At 30.4% G+C, this 18,968-nt stretch overlaps 1 protein-coding gene across 2 annotated transcripts; it reads left to right on the top strand.

The window, feature by feature from the left end:
• Nucleotides 1-10,596: 10,596 nt before the first annotated feature.
• Nucleotides 10,597-13,823, top strand: LOC137829644 (protein TRANSPORT INHIBITOR RESPONSE 1-like). 2 transcript variants are annotated; one of them, XR_011084055.1, is made up of 4 exons: nt 10,597-11,297; nt 11,626-12,118; nt 12,241-13,102; nt 13,525-13,823. XR_011084055.1 is itself a non-coding variant. In XM_068636492.1 (3 exons), the coding sequence occupies exons 1-3, from the start codon at nt 10,831-10,833 to the stop codon at nt 13,036-13,038; spliced, it is 1,758 nt and encodes a 585-aa protein (XP_068492593.1). In that variant the 5' UTR covers nt 10,597-10,830; the 3' UTR covers nt 13,039-13,484. The 2 variants fall into 2 exon arrangements, 1 of the variants encoding a protein (XP_068492593.1); XM_068636492.1 differs by lacking the exon at nt 13,525-13,823 and having other exon boundaries at nt 12,241-13,484.
• Nucleotides 13,824-18,968: the final 5,145 nt, after the last annotated feature.

The following is an 18,968-nucleotide window of genomic DNA, read 5'->3' as shown; positions in this document are numbered from 1 at the left end:
ATATTTTTTTATTTGGAATTGTTTCAATTGGAGATTCTACTTCATCAATACACATTGAAAATTGAAAGTAGTTAAAGTTGATATCAATTTAAAATCAAAACAATAATAAATTTTAAATAAATTAACAATTTTTTAATAAAACTAAAAATGATTTTTATTCTAATTATTTTTATATTATAATATAAAACAAACAACATATTTAATCCAAATAAAAAAAAAATTCAAAATGTGATGGTTGTTTTGTAAATGATTGTGGCAGTAAAGTAAAAGAAGAAAGGGAAAATGATGGTACTAACCTCAAACCCCTCTTATCTCTTTTGTGACTTTAAGCTTAGTAATTTTCCAGTGAAATGATTAAGAAGCAGTCAATGATAGCTAATTTTGTAAGGATTTTCCTAAAGTTGAACTCAATATGATATTCGATCTGCACTTCTATCACATTCACAGGCTATGCATTGTTTGAATACAGCTTCTCCTATTCGCTGTGTTTTTAGGTCAACAAAAGTTAGCTGCAGCTCCTGTTTCATGGCATGCTCACCATATGCAAAATCTTTATCTTTCACTTCTAATATATTTATACCTATACGTATGCAAAACAAACAAAAGGAAGCAAGAGAAAATGAGATATGGATTATTAAACTTTCACTAATCACTAATCACTAATCACTAATCACTAATCATGAACTTGATTAGATAGGTAGATACCAATCCACTCATGGAAAGGCCCTTCACTCACGTAAACCTACTTTTTCTACGTGCCAAGATTCTAACTTTTGGGGTAAACTAAATTGAAAGCTAAAAGTAGTTAAAGTTTATGATTTTCAAATTAAACATAATGGTGAATTATTAAAGTATTATATTTAATTTTGTAACGAAAAAATTGTCTCGGGGAGCACCTAATTAGTTGTCTGGGATAGGGTTTGGTTTCAGAAAGTCAAATTGTGTTGAAATTTTGGCATCTTATGAAATCCTTATACCCTAACTTTTAGGTCTCTGAAATCCCCACGTTGCTTAATTTGCTAAATTTGTTTCTGTGCGTTTTGTTCAATCACATTGTCGGAACCCTAGAGCTCTGGTACCTTCACACGGCACCGTGCCAATGCCAAGAACCAATCAAGTTAGACTAATTTTTTTTTTCTCACAATCATATTTATAAATACTTGAACAATATTCTACACCAATGGTTTATAAATTGATGATGGACGTACGACGCTTAGAATATTGATGAAATCTTGACTGCATTTAGAAGAAAGAAACAAGTAAAAGAAAATATTGATGAAATCTTGACTACACTTGGAAAAAAGAAAAAAGAAAAGAAAAATGTGATAGATTTATAAGATACACATTGTGATAAGACAAGAGAGATAGAGACAAACACAAACTGTGTATAATAGGTGTTTTTTTTTAAATAAAATGTGTATGTACATCATTGTCCTTTTATATATCTTACGTGAGTTATTGGTTTAGTCAATGTAAAAGAAGATTTTCTATACCAGTTCATCAAGAAGAATTGGTGTAGAAAGAAGTTTTAGACATTGCATTTTTTTTGTTATTTTTTTACTGTTTTCTTTTCTGTTTTTCTCATCTTCTTTGCCCACTTCAAATTTTATCATTTTACATTTTTTAAATAAAAGCTTTTATGTTAAGCATCAGTATGCAATTTGACATCTCAGCTAGGCTGACACCTCAAATAACAACAATCATTTGTCAATACATGGAAAAAATATTATTAAAAAAAAAGAAAAAATCAAAATATGGGAGACTAGACCAAAACACATATGTTAACAAAAACAATACATAGGTAGACTATATCTATTCATAAAAGATTTTGGGAATAGACTAGATAGTAGCCTATTATACCAATGAAAAGGTTCTCTATGAATAAATCCTAAATTAGTCAACTTATCAACACACACATTTCCTTCACGAAAAATATGAGTAACACTAAACTTGATTTTCTCATAGTAATTAAGACATGTATGTCATCGATTACAAAGCATTCAAGGAACATTAGGCATAGCAGTAAACACAACACAAATCAAAGCAGAATCACATTCCAGCCAAACATTAGTAAGCCTCATCTTTTGAGTTTCTTCCATAGCATGGATAACTCTATAAAACTCAGCAATCAAAGTCATTTGAACTTCAAGAAACCCAGAGAAAGTTCCAATAAATTTCTCCATACTCTCACGAAAAATACCTTCACAAGTAGCAAGACCAGGATATCCTAGTAGCCCTTCAGTGTTAACTATACGTTGTGTGTTGTGAAAGACCGTGAGAGTAATAACTTCAAACATTTATAACTGTGGCGTTTGTTATTTTTTAAATTGATATTATTTTTATTAGTTTTTTAAGCTAAATGAATTGCCGGAGGTTTGAGGTTCTTTGACCTCTCAAAAATTGAATTGTTTAATTTTTTGAAAAATATGTTTTGAAACATGAGATATATGAATTTTTGTACTCTCAATTCATCAAATTAACAACAAAAGTTGAAATGCAAAGATGCATCACCAACTCTGATTATAGAAGTAAAACCTATTTCGTTCCAACTTTCTACTAGTAAGTGCAAATTTTAATAAATAAGTTATAAGCATTCATTTAAATTTTTTGTAATAATTATTTTTCAATGCATATGCATTAACCATTTTTTCTTATGAATGTCACTTTTCCAAATTTAGTATGCAATCACATTTAAATGAGATCATAATCTTTAAAATAAAAGTATACTCTTAAGCGTGTTTTCAATATCTTTGTTTCCCAAATCACACATTTGTTAGTGAATTTCCAACCTCTAATATTTCTTTCAAGTCTCAGAAAATTAATGAACAAATGTATAATAAAAAGGGAGGAAAACTAACTCCTATCTATACTCTAAATGACTTAAGTTAAAGTTTTTAAGATAGAATTCAACTCACTCTTAAAATTTTTCTTATCCGCTTAAATTTATTTTCTTTTAATAAAACACTTTTATTTTATTCTCCAATCCCTATCAAATAGTTTTATTAAGTCAAATAAAAAATAATTTATATATTTTTATTTAAAAAGAAATATGGTGTTAAATAAATCAAAGTTGAAAGAGTTTGGGATTAGATAATTCACTATTATTTATTATTAACTAGTTGATTGATAAAATAGTTTATAAACTAATGTATGTAACATTATTAAATAGAAATCAATTTTAAAGACAAAAAATAATTAGTTACTATATTAACAGAATTAAATATTATTCTAGAGATTAAAAAAATTATTAGTATCTAAATTAGTTTTTATTATTGATAAATAATTTTTAAATTAATATCTAATTAGGTATCAAGGTTTTAGATACTCACTTTAGAATCTAAATAATTGATAGCTAAAACTTATGTAGTTAATTAGATACCAATTTAGAAACTATTTATCAATAATACAAACTAATTTAAATACTAATAACTTTTTTAGTCCATAAAATAATATCTAATTTAGTTAATATAGAAATTAATAATTTTTTTATCTAAAATTTATTTTTAATTAATGATTCTATAGGAGCGTAAGTTATTATATGTTACAGTTTTTCATGAATGTATCTGAAGCCTCAACTACATCATCATCACTTTGGCAAAATATTTTGTTGAATTTTATAACACTTTAGAATAATTGACATATTAGAATGATTTTTACATTCCAAAGTGATTAATTCAACTTATTAACAATGAGTTTTTTTATATGTTTTAGTATAGTTGACAATTTTAATTTATTTAGTTTTTTTTATATGTTTTATGATAATAGATAATTTCCAGTTATGAATAATTTGATAATACCTGAGTTATATATTAATTCAAAATGACCTTGGATAATTATTTTATCAATTGTGGTGTATGAATTAAAGTCTGGCATGTGTTTAAGGTGGAGATAAAATAAAACTTTAATATTAACAAATCGCATATGAGGATGATTATGGTTATGACTTCAATTGTAGATGCATATCTCCTTTCAATGACATTTACCTATCATTAAAGGAATATTCTAAATTAACATAAAATATCGTCAAGTGCTGTTGAAAATACAGTGACTACAATTCATCATTAGAAAAGTTTAACTATCATTAAGACAAAATTTATAGTTATAACTTTTTTATTTGAAAAAAAATTTATAAATATATGAAAAAAATCATTAAATAAAAATTAAAGATTAAAGTTAATTAGTCACTGTATTAATTAAATTAAGTATTATTTTAGAGACTAAAAATTTATTGGTATCTAAAGTGGTTTTTATTATTAATAAAAAATTATAAAATGATTTATAAATTGATATTTAAATTAGTTACCAAAGTTTTAGTTACTAATTAACACTAATGCAAAAAAGACTTATTTCGACACTACATTTAAGGTGTTTTTACGGTCAGACGTTATCCTTCAAACTGCTATGACTTTTTTAAAAATATTTTTTTCTAAGAAGACAGTTATGTGGTAAAGTTGTCTTCTTATAGCACTTCGTGTAAGAAAGTGACTATGAGGTAAAGTTGTCCTCTTAGACGAAACACTTTCTTCTAAGAGGGCGACTTGACCTCATAGCCGCCTTCTTACATGAAGCGTTTTGTTGTAAAACGACGACAAAAAATCTTGTTTATTTTTAGGTATTTTTCATGTATTTTAAGGTTTTAGTTCCACTACTTTCATTTGTCATAAAATTCTGAAATTTTGCATCATGTTTCCTACTGTAAATTAGAGATGTATCAAATCATTATAATTATATTACATTCACAAATTTATTACTCATACATTATGTAATGTTATGTGTTCTAACATGAAATCTTATTATTTCAGTGCTTGTTCAATGGGGGGAAGTGTAAATGCAAAGAAAAACTCATTTTGATACACCTTAAGGTATTTAAAGTATATTTGTCTACTCTCTTTAATGTGTCTAATTCATTGTTTATGAATATTATTTTTTACTTTCTATTAATTCTTTAACATATATGTATTTTAACACTAATTTATGCGAACCTTATTTTGTAATATAGTTCTTTATGTACTTATCTGATTGGGTTATAATTGAACAGATCAATTTAGATGAGAATTACCATCTACAAGGGCTGCTATTTACCATAGCCGCCTTCTTAGATACTTCGCAATGGCTTATAAGGGCGACTAAGGCAAATGGTCGTCTTCTTAAATGCTTCAATGGTTAATAAGGGCGACTTTTACCATAACTACCCTCTTTGTTTGAATATAAGAAGGGAGTTAAATAATTTTCTTCTTTGCTTTGAGACATAAAACTACATGCTGATCAAAGGCGACTAAAAAGTTGTCGTTTTACGATTAAAATAGTCGCCATTTTTAACCTTTTATGCACCCGTGTAATATCTTACATTATAAATTAGTTTATAAAAGACTAATAGAGTCTAGTTTAAAATATAAAATAGTAAGTAGTTAAAACTTTAGTAGCTAATAATTATATACCAATTTAAAAATTATTTTATAATTTTTTATTAATAATAGAAACTACTTTAAATACCAATAATTTTTTTTAGTTTATAAAATAGTCTAATTTAGTTAAATAGTAACTAATTATTCTGATTTTTAAAATTAATTTTATTTAATGATTTTTTTATAATAATATTATATACAACATATACATATTATTTTATTTTATGTTTATATAATAATAATTGAATTTAAATTTAAGCTGTATAATTTTTATCATATCTGTTTCATCACATGTTGTGTCTTTTCTATCTACAATTCTAAATTTTTTATTCAATATTTTATAAAAACATATTTTATTCTAAACTTAATTAGAAAGTATATCAGTGAGGGTTGCACGACTGATATAATACCTCGGGTCCCAACGTTGGGCCGATCGAATGCAGTGGAGACACACCTTCGTCGGGCTGACCGATAGCTCAAGTCCAATAACGCTTAATTAAAGTCAGCAAAGTTAATTTGTGCTTATGAACTAGGTAATTAAGCCCTAAACATGGTCCAACCTTAACCTGACCCAATAAGGAAAGTCCAACACAGGTAATATAAATAACGCACATTCCAAGAAACAAATACGTAATTATCTACAGTACTCTAACAAACGAGTGTTGAACCTTTTTGCTGACTTGAGTGTTGGAATGCCTTCTGCAGGTACCCATTCGATGTTTACGAGGAGATCGAGAGCCGAAACTAAGGAAGTAGTAGAAGAACAGTTGAAAAACAGTGCGATCGAACCACGAAGAGAGAATTACATCAATATTTAATTATCAGTTTTCAAAAATTAAAATAAAGTTACATCCAAGATAATGCTTAAGAATACGATCAACTGTGAATTAAGCACAACCTAATGGCCAACACTTAGAGAATTATTAGGTTAATACTGTGTATGTAATAGGGGATTTTTGTATGAATATAAGATGAAAAAGTTTGAAATAAAAAAATAAAAAAAATAAAATTTAGTTAAGTGTTTAAAAGTTATATATATATATATCATATTTTATTTTTTTATAGTTGTTATAATTGTAGTTAGTACAATAAAAAGTAATAGTGCAGGTTTGGATATCAGTTTAGAAGGAACTTATAAATTCTAATTAATAAATTTGGTAACATACATAATTATTATATATGTCTTATAAATTCAATATATTTTGGGTGTTATGGATCATGTTTATAATTTTAAATATATGTATATATTATTCTTTCTTGGATGGATAATAAAGGCTAACATCTCTTGTAAAGTTTTAGTATTGGGTAAAAAATACCTTGTGAAAGAGGTGTTTGCACTGGGTGTTTAAAAAAAAATGAAAAAATGATGTAGATGGAAGAATGATAAAACATTTATGTGAATTCAATACTTCCAACTTATAGCTTAAAATAAATTTCTAAAAAAATGAGTTATAAGTATGCATTTACCTTTTACTAAACTTAATAGTGGGGCATTAAAAATATAATAAATAATAAAAAATATATTAAAATTGAAATGTTAGATTTTAGAAAAAAAATGATTAAAAGAGTTATTTTGTATGTGTGTAATGGGAATGGGGGAGGAAAGTTGTGTATACATCAACATCAAGTAATTAAGCCTAGTGAATGAGTTGTGAATTATGAGGCATCATAGTTAAATAGATTCTGTCATAGAGTGATGGATCTTAATAGGATTCACCAGGTTACAGGTTACAACACTCAATTCTTCTTCAACTACTATTTCCTCTCAATCTAACCAAACCAAACTCAACCAAACCTTTCTCATTCTGTGATTTCATCCATACATAAAATATTTTTGATCTTTTTCCATGGATTCTCTTTTCCTTTTTTATAACCAAAAAACCTAATATAGTTTATTATACGTGAAAAATAAAACTTAGAATATAAAAAACATGATAAAGTTATGTATTTGTTTTACTTTTAATTCTTCAGCTGTCTTAGCATTTATTTATCTTCAAATCGAACTTGGGTGGGTATGCCACTTTACGTGCAGGATCATAAATTCGAAGTCTCAAATTTAAGACACTATTATTATATTATTTTTGGTACCAAGTAATTGAGTTAGACTTTAGACCTCTTTCAATTGTATTTATTATTTATTATTATAAATGTTTTGAGATTTTAGTTTTCAAAAAATTTGTATGAAGTAGTAATATAATATATGGTTTTGAACAAAGTCCAATGATAGAGAGATTCCCGGAGAACCGTGCGTGGGCTTAATATTAAACACATTAATAATCTGAATTAATTAATGCGTCTTTAAATCTTAATTACGATATCTTCCCGATAGAAAAAGTAATGACCCGTGCAAGACAACTCAGCCCCTCTACATTGTTTTATTCAAATTATTGGACGAAAATCGAAAAGGAGAGATTAGTGTAATGATTTCCGAGGAACTTCTAAGTATTATAATAATTTTGAATAAATAAATATGATAATAAACACATTAAAATTGAGATAATTTTGTGTATTTATTTATGTCTTTGAATACAGGTATAACATACAGCTGTATTTACAACGTTGGGGTTCTCATATCTGTTGTGTATAATGTATTTTAACTTCCTCACGCCACCCTATTGATGGAGCTTCATGAGTTATTTGCCATTAAGAGCGAGTACTATCTTTAGCACTGCTGCTGCTGCCTTTATAATATAAATGAAAAAGACAAATTATTAGTGAATCAATGAGAAGTGAAGATATCTTATTTCATTCAATTATTTTCTCACTTGTTTGGAGAAAGGAAAGAGATCTATTGAAAGGAAATAAATAAATTGTATAATACAGTTTTCAATTACTCCTTCTTTTTGTTATAAACTTTTTATTATAAAAAAAGGAGATATTATATAATTATGTATTTTATCAAATAATAAAATTAAGTAATTAAAAATAATTATAAAATATTTTTTTTTCTTATACAGTGGTATGATGACAAATGAGTAAACACTATGTATCAAAATAATTTATATTAACTGAATTTTTATTTAAATAAGTTTCTTAAATTTTAAATCTGATTGAATTGCCAAACACAACCTTTTATCGAGATCCTGATATTTCCAAAACACTAGTCCTTTCCTTTAAAATTATTTTAATTTTAAATGTCTATTTTTAATAATTTTTTAAATAGACCGATAAATTTAATGGTCAAGGATGTTTTTTTTATAAATATTAAAAACAAACTACAAACGAATTTATTTTGTTGACCAGCGTTTTATAATTGTGCATAATAGAAACAAAAATGTTCATTATTTATAGATTTTAAACTAAAGATTTACTAACTTTCGTAAGAAAAAATAATAATTTATAGCAAAAAGACAGTGTATATTGTCATTCAGTGCAATCCTACATTAGCTGAAGGGAGTCATGTGCGTTTGATCTTTTGTCTTAATTTTCGTGTTCCTTTATGTTTTTTAATAGTAATTGAAAAACTTATTCTGATTTCCACATCATTTTTTTCCCTCAAATCATAATTTATAATTTATTTCTCAATGCTAATCAATTATTGGCTTGCTAAACTTGTGGCTGGATGATGGTTATCAGTACCTGGCAAATTCAAGATCTTTCAGAGAATTACTTGTTGTTATCACTGTTTATGTTAATACTGTTGCACTAATGTCATGCTATTAAACTTAAAAAAAGTTTGAAATGTTGTTAATTAAAATATATTGAAAATGAAACAATTTTTTTTTTTGGAAGAGTTAAATTATTGTTTTTATGGAAGATAAAAGTTGAATTAGTATGAATATGTTGCATTTATTTTGTTGGTTAAGGAGAGCAATAATTATGGAAACATAGGAGACTTAAATTGATGGAAGTAGATTTTAAGATTTGAAGAGGAACAGGAACACTTGTATGATAGCTGGCTCATTCATATCATACTTCATACTTGTACCATGATAAGATAAATAATGGAATCGATCATTAGAATAGATGCTACCCTCATTAAAAAGTGGGCCACATTGCCCACTTCTCTCATTAATCACTTCCATGTAACTCACACTTCTCTTCCCTAAACTCAATTTTCCCAAACACTTCTTTCCAAAATAAAGTCAAATAAAACGAATGATGTAACGTCGTCAGATCAAATTAAATTAAAAATTCCGAACTCAATTCACGATACTGTTCACCACTTAAGTTGTTCTCCCACGGTAATTAATTGTAAAAAATACTGTTTTACTGTCAACATAAACAAACATCTCAGTGCTAGAAGAATGATTGGACGGCTGTGATGTCACGATTTCCGGAACTTCACCTCAGACATGTTTTGGATTGGATTGAAAAAAAAAAATAACATTAATTTTTGTATTGTTATACGTAGATAATGAAATAAGTAATTGCATTAAAACAAAAAGATACATTTATTGTTTAATTAGTGAAGTATTCTTTTAAGTTTATTGGTTGTTTACAAGGGAAGGATTTGGTTAGAACTTATAAGTTCCCTCAAGATTCTTTTCCTTTCTTGCTGATTTATCTGAACATGAGAAATTGGTCCCGGAAGGCAGGAATCACATTTTCTCATTGCTTTATCTTTTCTTGTTGGTTGTTGTGTAACAGATGAGGCATTGTTATTTAAGAACTAGATTTTCTTTATAGATCTTTTCATAAATTTGAATTTTTATCTCAACGATCAAATTGTAAATTACTAATTGAATTTTTTTTTATGAAATAAACAACATTGATATTGATAGGGTTATTTAAGCATTGGAAAGGTATTAGTATTTTGGGAACTTTGTAATTTGAGAAAAAAAGATTTGAATGATGTAGAATTTGAATGGGAGGGCATGGAAAAGAGTGTAGAGTTGCAGGCGAATATAATATTAAAAAAAAGAAAAGATATAAATAATTTAGAAGTGAATTAATGTGATGGTGAAAATGTGGTCCCGGGTGCATCCATCCATCACCATCTCTGGAGATGAAGCCATGCAACGGGAATCATGAGATTCCCTTCCACATCCATTACGGTAGGCATGATAACACCTCATCAAATCACCCGGACTCGCGTCTCGTCTCAATGGATAAGATCATCATCAAACCCGCCCATCCAACGACTCCAACTCACTCATATCCACGTGTCCCTTCCACAATACCTGATCCTACACTCTTCGCAAACCTCCTCTCCACACCACCTATTTAACCCTAGTTACTTTCTAACCTCTACCGGTACAACACAAACTCCTTATCCTCCTCTCCCTCACCCTCACTCTCTATTTCTCTCTCTCTTCTCTCTTTGTCTCTGCCAACTACAACAACTCCACAACACAACCTCCCTATTCCAATGGCGTCTCAGATCTAGACGCTACGCTGCTCCTAATACTCCTATTCAGAATATTGTTATTGTTGTTCATCTTCCTTCCGGAACTATAGCGTTTTGGGTTATATTCCGTTGGACATGCGGCCCAGAGTAGCCTACTCCTTCCCCGAGGAGGTGCTGGAGCATGTGTTCTCCTTCATCGAGTGCGACAAGGACCGTGGTTCGATCTCCCTCGTCTGCAAGTCCTGGTACGAGATCGACCGCTGGTGCCGCCGGAGAGTCTTCGTCGGCAACTGCTATGCTGTCTCTCCGGCCGCCGTCGTCAACCGCTTCCCCAAAGTGAGATCCATTACTATCAAGGGCAAGCCGCACTTCGCAGACTTCAATTTGGTCCCCGAGGGTTGGGGCGCTTATGTCGGCCCTTGGATCAAGGCCATGGCTGCTGCCTACCCTTGGCTCCAGGAGATCAGGCTCAAGAGGATGGTCGTCACTGATGAATGCTTGGAGCTTATCGCGAAATCGTTCAAGAACTTCGGAGTGCTGGTGCTCACCTCTTGTGAGGGTTTCACCACTGATGGACTTGCTGCCATTGCCGCCCATTGCAGGTTTCGCAACTTATTCTTTTGTTTCTCCGTTTTAGATTGTGAACTGAATTTCTGATTAAATGTGGATGAGATTGGTTAGATTACTTTTTCTTTGTAGTATTAAAAAAATTAAGTAAGGATCCTACTGGACAATATTTGGAAACTCTAAGGACTTCTTCATAAAATTTAACTTTTAGGGCTTTTAATATATTTTTTAGGAGTTTATGTTGTTTTTTTTTATGTCAGTATTGTTGATGACAATGACTGTTGTGTTGTAATTTTGGTTCGGTGTGATTCCTTCTTTTTTAACATAGTTTTGATAAATCCATTGTGTGGTAATAAATTGTAGGAATTTGAGGGAGTTGGAGTTACGGGAGAGTGAAGTGGATGACATTTGTGGGCACTGGCTTAGCCATTTTCCCGATTCGTACACATCCTTGGTTTCCCTTAACATTTCTTGCTTAGGCAATGAGGTGAATTTGTCTGCCTTAGAGCGTCTGGTTAGTAGGTGTCCCAATCTGCAGACTCTCCGCCTCAATCGTGCTGTGCCCCTAGACAGGCTGGCCAACCTTCTTCGTGGAGCTCCTCAATTGGCTGAGTTAGGCACAGGAGCCTACACGACTGAGATGCGGCCGGAAGTCTTTTCGAACCTGGCCGAAGCATTTTCTGGATGCCGTCAATTGAAAAGCTTGTCTGGATTTTGGGACGTGCTCCCCTCCTACCTTCCAGCTGTTTATCCTATCTGCTCCAACCTGACATCACTAAACATGAGTTATGCAACTATTCAAAGTCCTGATCTTACCAAGCTTGTTAGTCAGTGTGAGAATTTACAACGGTTATGGGTAAGTCTGTTTCATACAGTATTTCCATTCATATTGCATGTTTGTGTTTGCATCTTTGTTCACTGTTGCAAAGTATTGCTGTAAATTCTTATGCTGATGATCTGAAGGTATTTGTGGAATAGGTGTTGGATTACATAGAAGATGCTGGCCTTGAAGTGATTGCTGCGTCATGTAAGGATCTGAGGGAGTTGAGGGTGTTTCCGTCTGACCCATTTGGGTTAGAACCAAATGTAGCATTGACAGAGCAGGGCCTTGTTTCTGTGTCTGAAGGCTGTTCCAAGCTCCAGTCAGTTCTATATTTTTGTCGTCAAATGTCTAACGCGGCCTTGCTTACAATTGCCAGGAACAGACCTAATATGACTCGTTTTAGACTGTGTATTATTGAGCCTCAAGTTCCAGACTATCTTACCCATGATCCTCTGGATGCTGGTTTTGGAGCTATTGTAGAGCATTGCAAGGATCTTCGTCGCCTTTCCCTTTCTGGGCTTCTTACTGACCGCGTTTTTGAGTATATTGGGACTTATGGTAAGAAGCTTGAGATGCTTTCTGTGGCTTTTGCTGGAGATAGCGATTTGGGACTCCATCATGTGCTGTCTGGGTGTGACAACCTTAGGAAGCTGGAGATCAGGGACTGCCCCTTTGGTGACAAAGCCCTTTTAGCCAATGCTGCAAAGCTGGAGACAATGCGATCCCTTTGGATGTCCTCTTGCTTGGTGAGTTACGGAGCATGTAAACTGCTGGGTCAGAAAATGCCGATGCTTAATGTTGAAGTCATTGATGAAAGAGGACCTCCAGATTCGAGGCCGGATAGTAGTCCTGTTGAGAAGCTATACATATACAGGACTGTTTCTGGGCCAAGATTGGACATGCCAGGCTATGTATGGAGAATGGAAGATGATTCTGCATTAAGAATTTCTTGAGTGATTTTGCTGTGGAACCAGCCATGGAGTTTATGACAATTTGATGTGAGAGTCGTTGATGCAGGTACATGCCTAGAATGCCACCTAGTAATGGATTAAAACTGTGTACCGGCGCATGCTGATGCTGTTATGGTTGGTGTTTGAGCTAGGTACAGGAGGGTATATAAAAAGGCTTGAGCTCGATAGCCATTCCTTTTACTCTTTGGCTGAGCAACGAAACACCAATTCTGATAGAGAGATCCGAACCTTGTTGTTATATGTGGCTTAGGATAGTTTTATTATTTTTCCTATAATTATATTCTATGGACCTGTGCATAGTTTTATATGCATGTTACTCCGCTCTTACTAAATTATCGGTGGACTTGTTATCATTAAAATTATGCGGTGGGAAGGAATAAACTTCGTAATTATATTCTAATGCAAACCTGATCTGTTGTTTGCAACAATCTGATGTAATTATGCCATGTTTTCTTTTCTTCTATTCAGACTCGATTGGTGCTCTGCAGTAAACAGTAGGAATGACTGTGTGACAACCGAGTCTGCGCATATGAATCGAGGAATGGCTCAACTAGTCCAAAGGTTTTTGCATTTTAACAGTGCTTGAATATGCATTCAAATTCATTTTGGTTGCCTACGCCAGGCTCTGAACAATTTTTTCCTTCAAGAGAATGGTTCAAGCTGAGTCACCATAAAATTCACTTGTATGCTTGTTACTAGCGAGGAACTGGGAATGATATCGTCAATTTTCGTTGTTAAAATGAAGTTCTCTCCTAAAGTTTTTTCAAGGTTGGTTTGCTTTTGGTTTTGGAAGATCGATACCATATTTTTTAAAGGGTAGTAAAATAGTTAATTTCTTAGAAAGAATGAAATCTTGAGAGTTAATTTAGATAATTTGGATGTAAGTTGTTATAAAATGGGTCTTTTAACTATTTTCCGTATCTTTTATGTTGTCTCTAAAATAATCTATTTATCTTAAAAGTAGTACTAAATTGGTTGTCAAATTTTACATTGGACTACATTGACTTAACATGTAAGATATTACTTAAATTTTTATGTTAATTTAAATATTAAAGGGAGATAAGATACTTTAAGAATGAAATTGATAATTTATTCATTTATTTATTAAAAATTAAATCTTAGAATTTAAAGTATGCAGAGGAACTTATTTTTTTTGTCGCCGGAAGAAGTGGATCTACGTGCTTTGAAATCGAGCACGGTAAATTACTAGAAGTTGTAAAATGAAATTTTCCTTAGTTATACTTCTTCTCTCCACAAATTTTAAAACCAATTCGTATTCTACAAAAATAAATTCAATTAATTTAAGTAAAATTTGAATTTGGTTTTATAATTGTGGTGAGCGAAATAATCAGAGTTGTGATCTAATTTGAAAACCTCTGATCCGGTATTTGTTGGAGTTTTTTTATTGAAATATTGTTGTTTGTAGTTGAGATAGTGATACTTACATATATTTTGGAAAAAATGTTTAGAAATAAAAAAAATGATAGTATAAAAAGCAAGGTGTGCGATGGTATTAAAAAATAGAAAAGAAAAGTAACGGTGGTAAATATGGTGAGGTGGTGAGAAGTGGAGAAGAGCCTCGAGTGGTGCGCCACGTGATAGATTCGGTCACAGAGATGGCTTCTTCAGCTTTTTCTCTGCACTCACCTCCATTACTATTTTCTAAGACGCACCATCTCATCATATCTTCCTCTTTTCTTTACTATTCCCACCCACCATCACTCTTCAATAACTCTTTCCTTCTCAAAACATCCACAAACTAAACTTTCAAAACCCAATTTAATTCATTATATATTCTATAATGTCTAATCAATCATAATATTGTTAGTGTCTAAAATCAAAATTAGTTACCTTATTCTCCTACTAACTTTGCTGCAATAACGAGTTAGCTTTTACGTACTATTTGCACAGTGCACATAATCTATTATTTTATTTATGTTCTTAGAACTGTCTTTTAATAATACGTTTAACTTTATGTGTATATTCTGATCCAGATTTTGATAGGTGGAATGATATATATAATGTGAAGTAGTAGTAGTGGTAGTGTATAACATGGGAGAATCCCTGTGAGGAATAGAATTTGAAAGAAAGAATAGTGTGAGAGAGAGAGAGAGAGAGAAAAGGATAAAAAAATAGAAAGAGAAAAGGAGAATGAGGGATAATCCGGGGCAGGTAAAGTGGGAGAGACAGTAACATTACATGAGGGTGATGGCACCAACATCAAGAGCAACAGCAACAGCAACAACTTATGTGATGAATGGGAAGGGTAAGTAAAGAGGGGTTGGGGTTGTTTCATTGGTTCATGATGGCCACACGTTTCAACTTCATGATCATCATCATTTTTATTCCCTTATTACTATGGTCCTTTGATCATTAAATTCACTCTCATATCATTCATTCTCATTTTACCACTCTTCTTTCCCAACTCTCATCATTATATTACACTGCCAAATGGATGGTGCATGATTAGAAAAGTAACAATCATCCTAACTCCACACTTTTGCTTTCCACCCAGCACCTTTAACTTTACACATTCAATGTCGTAATTTCAAATTCCAATTAACCATTCCCAAATTTCACTCTTCTCTCCCAAATACACTTAGCTCAATCTTCAACTAACCCTAGCCTTTTACCCATCGTCACACTCACTCAACATCACTGCACTCACAACACAACCTTTTAAACCAAACTAATTATACCACATTTTCTTAATACACTTATCTATTAATCACTTCCTCAATGCAACAACTTTATACCTTCTTCAAATATTTATAAAGTATAAAAGCTGTGTTCATTTTACTGTTGTTCTCCATATTTTTCTAACTATCATGCTTTTCACTGTTGCAATAAAAAGTTTGGGGTCTTTTGAAGCACACCGGTTATGATCATTTTACACTTTAATTACGCATTAATATAATTTTTTTCGCGGCAGTAATCAATTAATGGCACCGAATATTACTACTACTCATAACCACATGAAAAAATGTCTGCAAATGAAGATTTTTTTTGGGTGACCTTAATTTACCAAAACAGGTTAATTCAAATGTTGGAATTGTTATGATTGGCAGATCTTAAATAAAAGCATAATTTTGATTAGAAAAGGTGTTTTGTCTTAGATAAACAGTGTGCTGAAAAAGTTTATCTCCGGCTGACGTTATTTTCCACACAAGTAAAATCAATACTTTCTTAAAAGTTAGCAGAAACCAGAAAAAGTTTTAACAAGAGCAGAACACTGTGGACCCACCCGTGTTTGGTATGGGGAATAATTTTTGTGAACCACAGAGGATTGAAAAATATTTTATTATTTTATAAAGAAAAGAAAAATGCTTTTAAATTATTTTCAATGCATCTCTAACCATACAACATTTTTATTTCTTAATATCTTAATTCGTATTTTTGAGACACTAATTAGTAATACTCACATGCATAATATATGGATATATCCTTCTAAATATTATTGAAGAGGATAACTGTTGAAATAAGATTGTAAAAGAATTTGGAAATGTGTTTGTAATCTTTGTTTGTAAGAGTGTGTTTAGATTAGGAAGTGGATTTAAGAAAATAGAAAAGAATAAAATGAAGAAAAAAGAATAAAAAAAAGTAAATTGTTTAGATTAAGAGAAATATAAAAAAATAAGAGGAAATAATTTTTTTATGAAAGTTTATATATAACTTGATTAGTAATAAAATTCTCTGTAACAAATATGTCCAAACATTTATACGTATACCATTATATCTAAACATTGTGAATTTAGCGTTGAATTGAAGTAACATTGAAAATGACAAATTTCTAACGTAGACTTCTAGCACGTCAAAATTCATATTTGTATAAAATCTGAACTCAAGATATGCATAAATAAATAAATAAATAAATAAATAAGAGCACCTAATACTTATTTTAGGTCCTACTCATCATCGCAATAAGTCGTATATAGTAAACAATAACATTTTCTGTTAATAAAATAATCATTACAGTTATTTTAAAATATAAAAGTTTAATAAATATTCAAACACATCACTACACTTTCCATGTTGAAGGGAAGCTGAAAATAGAAGAAAAAAACACTTAGCTTGCTCTTCCCTTCTTTCAATTTTTTTGCTATTTTAAGTAGAATTATATATATATATATATATATATATTGTTATTTATTTAATGTAGTTGCATTAATCTGACTTCCAACTTGAAATATGTATAGAAAAATTGATGGGTTTGTAAAAAGTAAAGAATGCGAGAAATTATGGAAGATAGAAGTGATTTTGGATATGAATAGAAGACCGAATTGAAAAGAAAGACAAAGATTGTGTTAAAAAGGTTGTTGGCAATAGTCATCGCTGAAACAGAAATTTGCAGCAAGATCTTCAACGTCACTAACAATCTCTGCTTTTTGGGTTCTATGGTCAAACATAACGGAATACTACCACTACTGTAACTTATCATGGGCCGGGCTAACATTTATGGGTTTGGGCCTACACGTTTCATTAACTTCGCTTCAACACAACTTTGGTACCAAAACTTTACTCTTAATTTAGCCAAATTCTTCCTCACTATCATACCTTTTTTTATTTTAATAATATCCTTTGAAACAGAAATTTAAATTAATAAAACATTTAATATATATTAATTTCATTTTAATAAAAATATATACAAACAAAAAAAGACTAAAAATTTAAGATGTTTTTTAAAATATAAATTAGTAAAATGTGACGTTTAACTCGATTCCTTTTTATTTTAAGAAATCTGGTTGATATTGTTTATTTTTAAATATTAAGAACAGTTAAATAAAAATAATTTATTTGAGATAATTTTTATCATAAAAATATAAGTTAATAATAATTAAATTATTTATCACTAGATAAAACAAAACAGAGCAATATTTTAAAAAGTATTTATTTTTATTATTAGTTTGAGTAAAATTATTTTATTTTTTTAAATTTTTAATTATTCTTGCAGAAGTTCTAAAATTTAAAAAGAAAAAAAAAATCGAAGTTAAAAAATAAAGTAATTAAAAAAATTATCTTTGCCATCAACAACATTGTTGAATACAACAAATTTTCTCATCAATTCTTTCACCCACATTCAAATCATATAAATGTTCTCTCAAAATACTACAGTTAAAAAAAAATAAAAAAAATATAACTGGAAGAAAAACATGAAAATGCATGATGTAGATGTAGTTGAGATTATTTAAAAATATCAAATTATACCTAGAAGAAGAAAGATATGGAAATGTATGATGTAGTTGAGATTATTTAAAAGTACAAAATTTCTATTAAAAAATTATTTAAATTTAAAAAAAAATAAAATTGACTTTTTAAAATAATATGAAGGTGCCTTAGTTTATATGAGAAATTGTAGAGCAAGAACATGAGGACCCATATTTTGAAAAGGAATGGTGAAGTAGGTTTAATATGCTCTTTGCATTATTAATGTCACATCATACGAAAGTCCTGTTTAGAAATTTCTTCTAGTGCACCGACACACCCAAGATGCATTCACCTATTATTTCTGAACGCCTAAGATTTGGTTTCAATAAGATTTGGGCGTCTTCTTGTTTTTAACTTTTTGCCTCAAGAAATCTCACAACCATGGATTTTCTTCATAATACTCTGAAATTAAAATTAGCAATTGAAGTTTTTAGACCACCATACAAACAATGTGATAGGTTTTTAATCTTATCTGGCCTTTTAATTCCATTTCATATTCATATGCAAACAATACTTAATACCTTAAATCAAAGCCTAAAATTGGTGAAATAAGAAGTCAAGAGAAGGCAACAAACTTATGAGCAGTGCAGGCGTAAGTTTGAAGATCTGTAACTTTGGAGCAATCAAAATTGGCCACCACTCCTTACATTTAATCACGTACAAAAGGGCCAAATTATAGTTTATAGTTATGTAAAACTAGCAATTAA

The sequence above is a fragment of the Phaseolus vulgaris genome, chromosome 7 (assembly GCF_000499845.2).
Source record: "Phaseolus vulgaris cultivar G19833 chromosome 7, P. vulgaris v2.0, whole genome shotgun sequence".
Classification (NCBI taxonomy): Eukaryota; Viridiplantae; Streptophyta; class Magnoliopsida; order Fabales; family Fabaceae; genus Phaseolus; species Phaseolus vulgaris.
The sequence above is the reverse complement of the archived record's forward strand: the minus strand, read 5'-3'. Positions and strand labels throughout refer to the sequence as shown.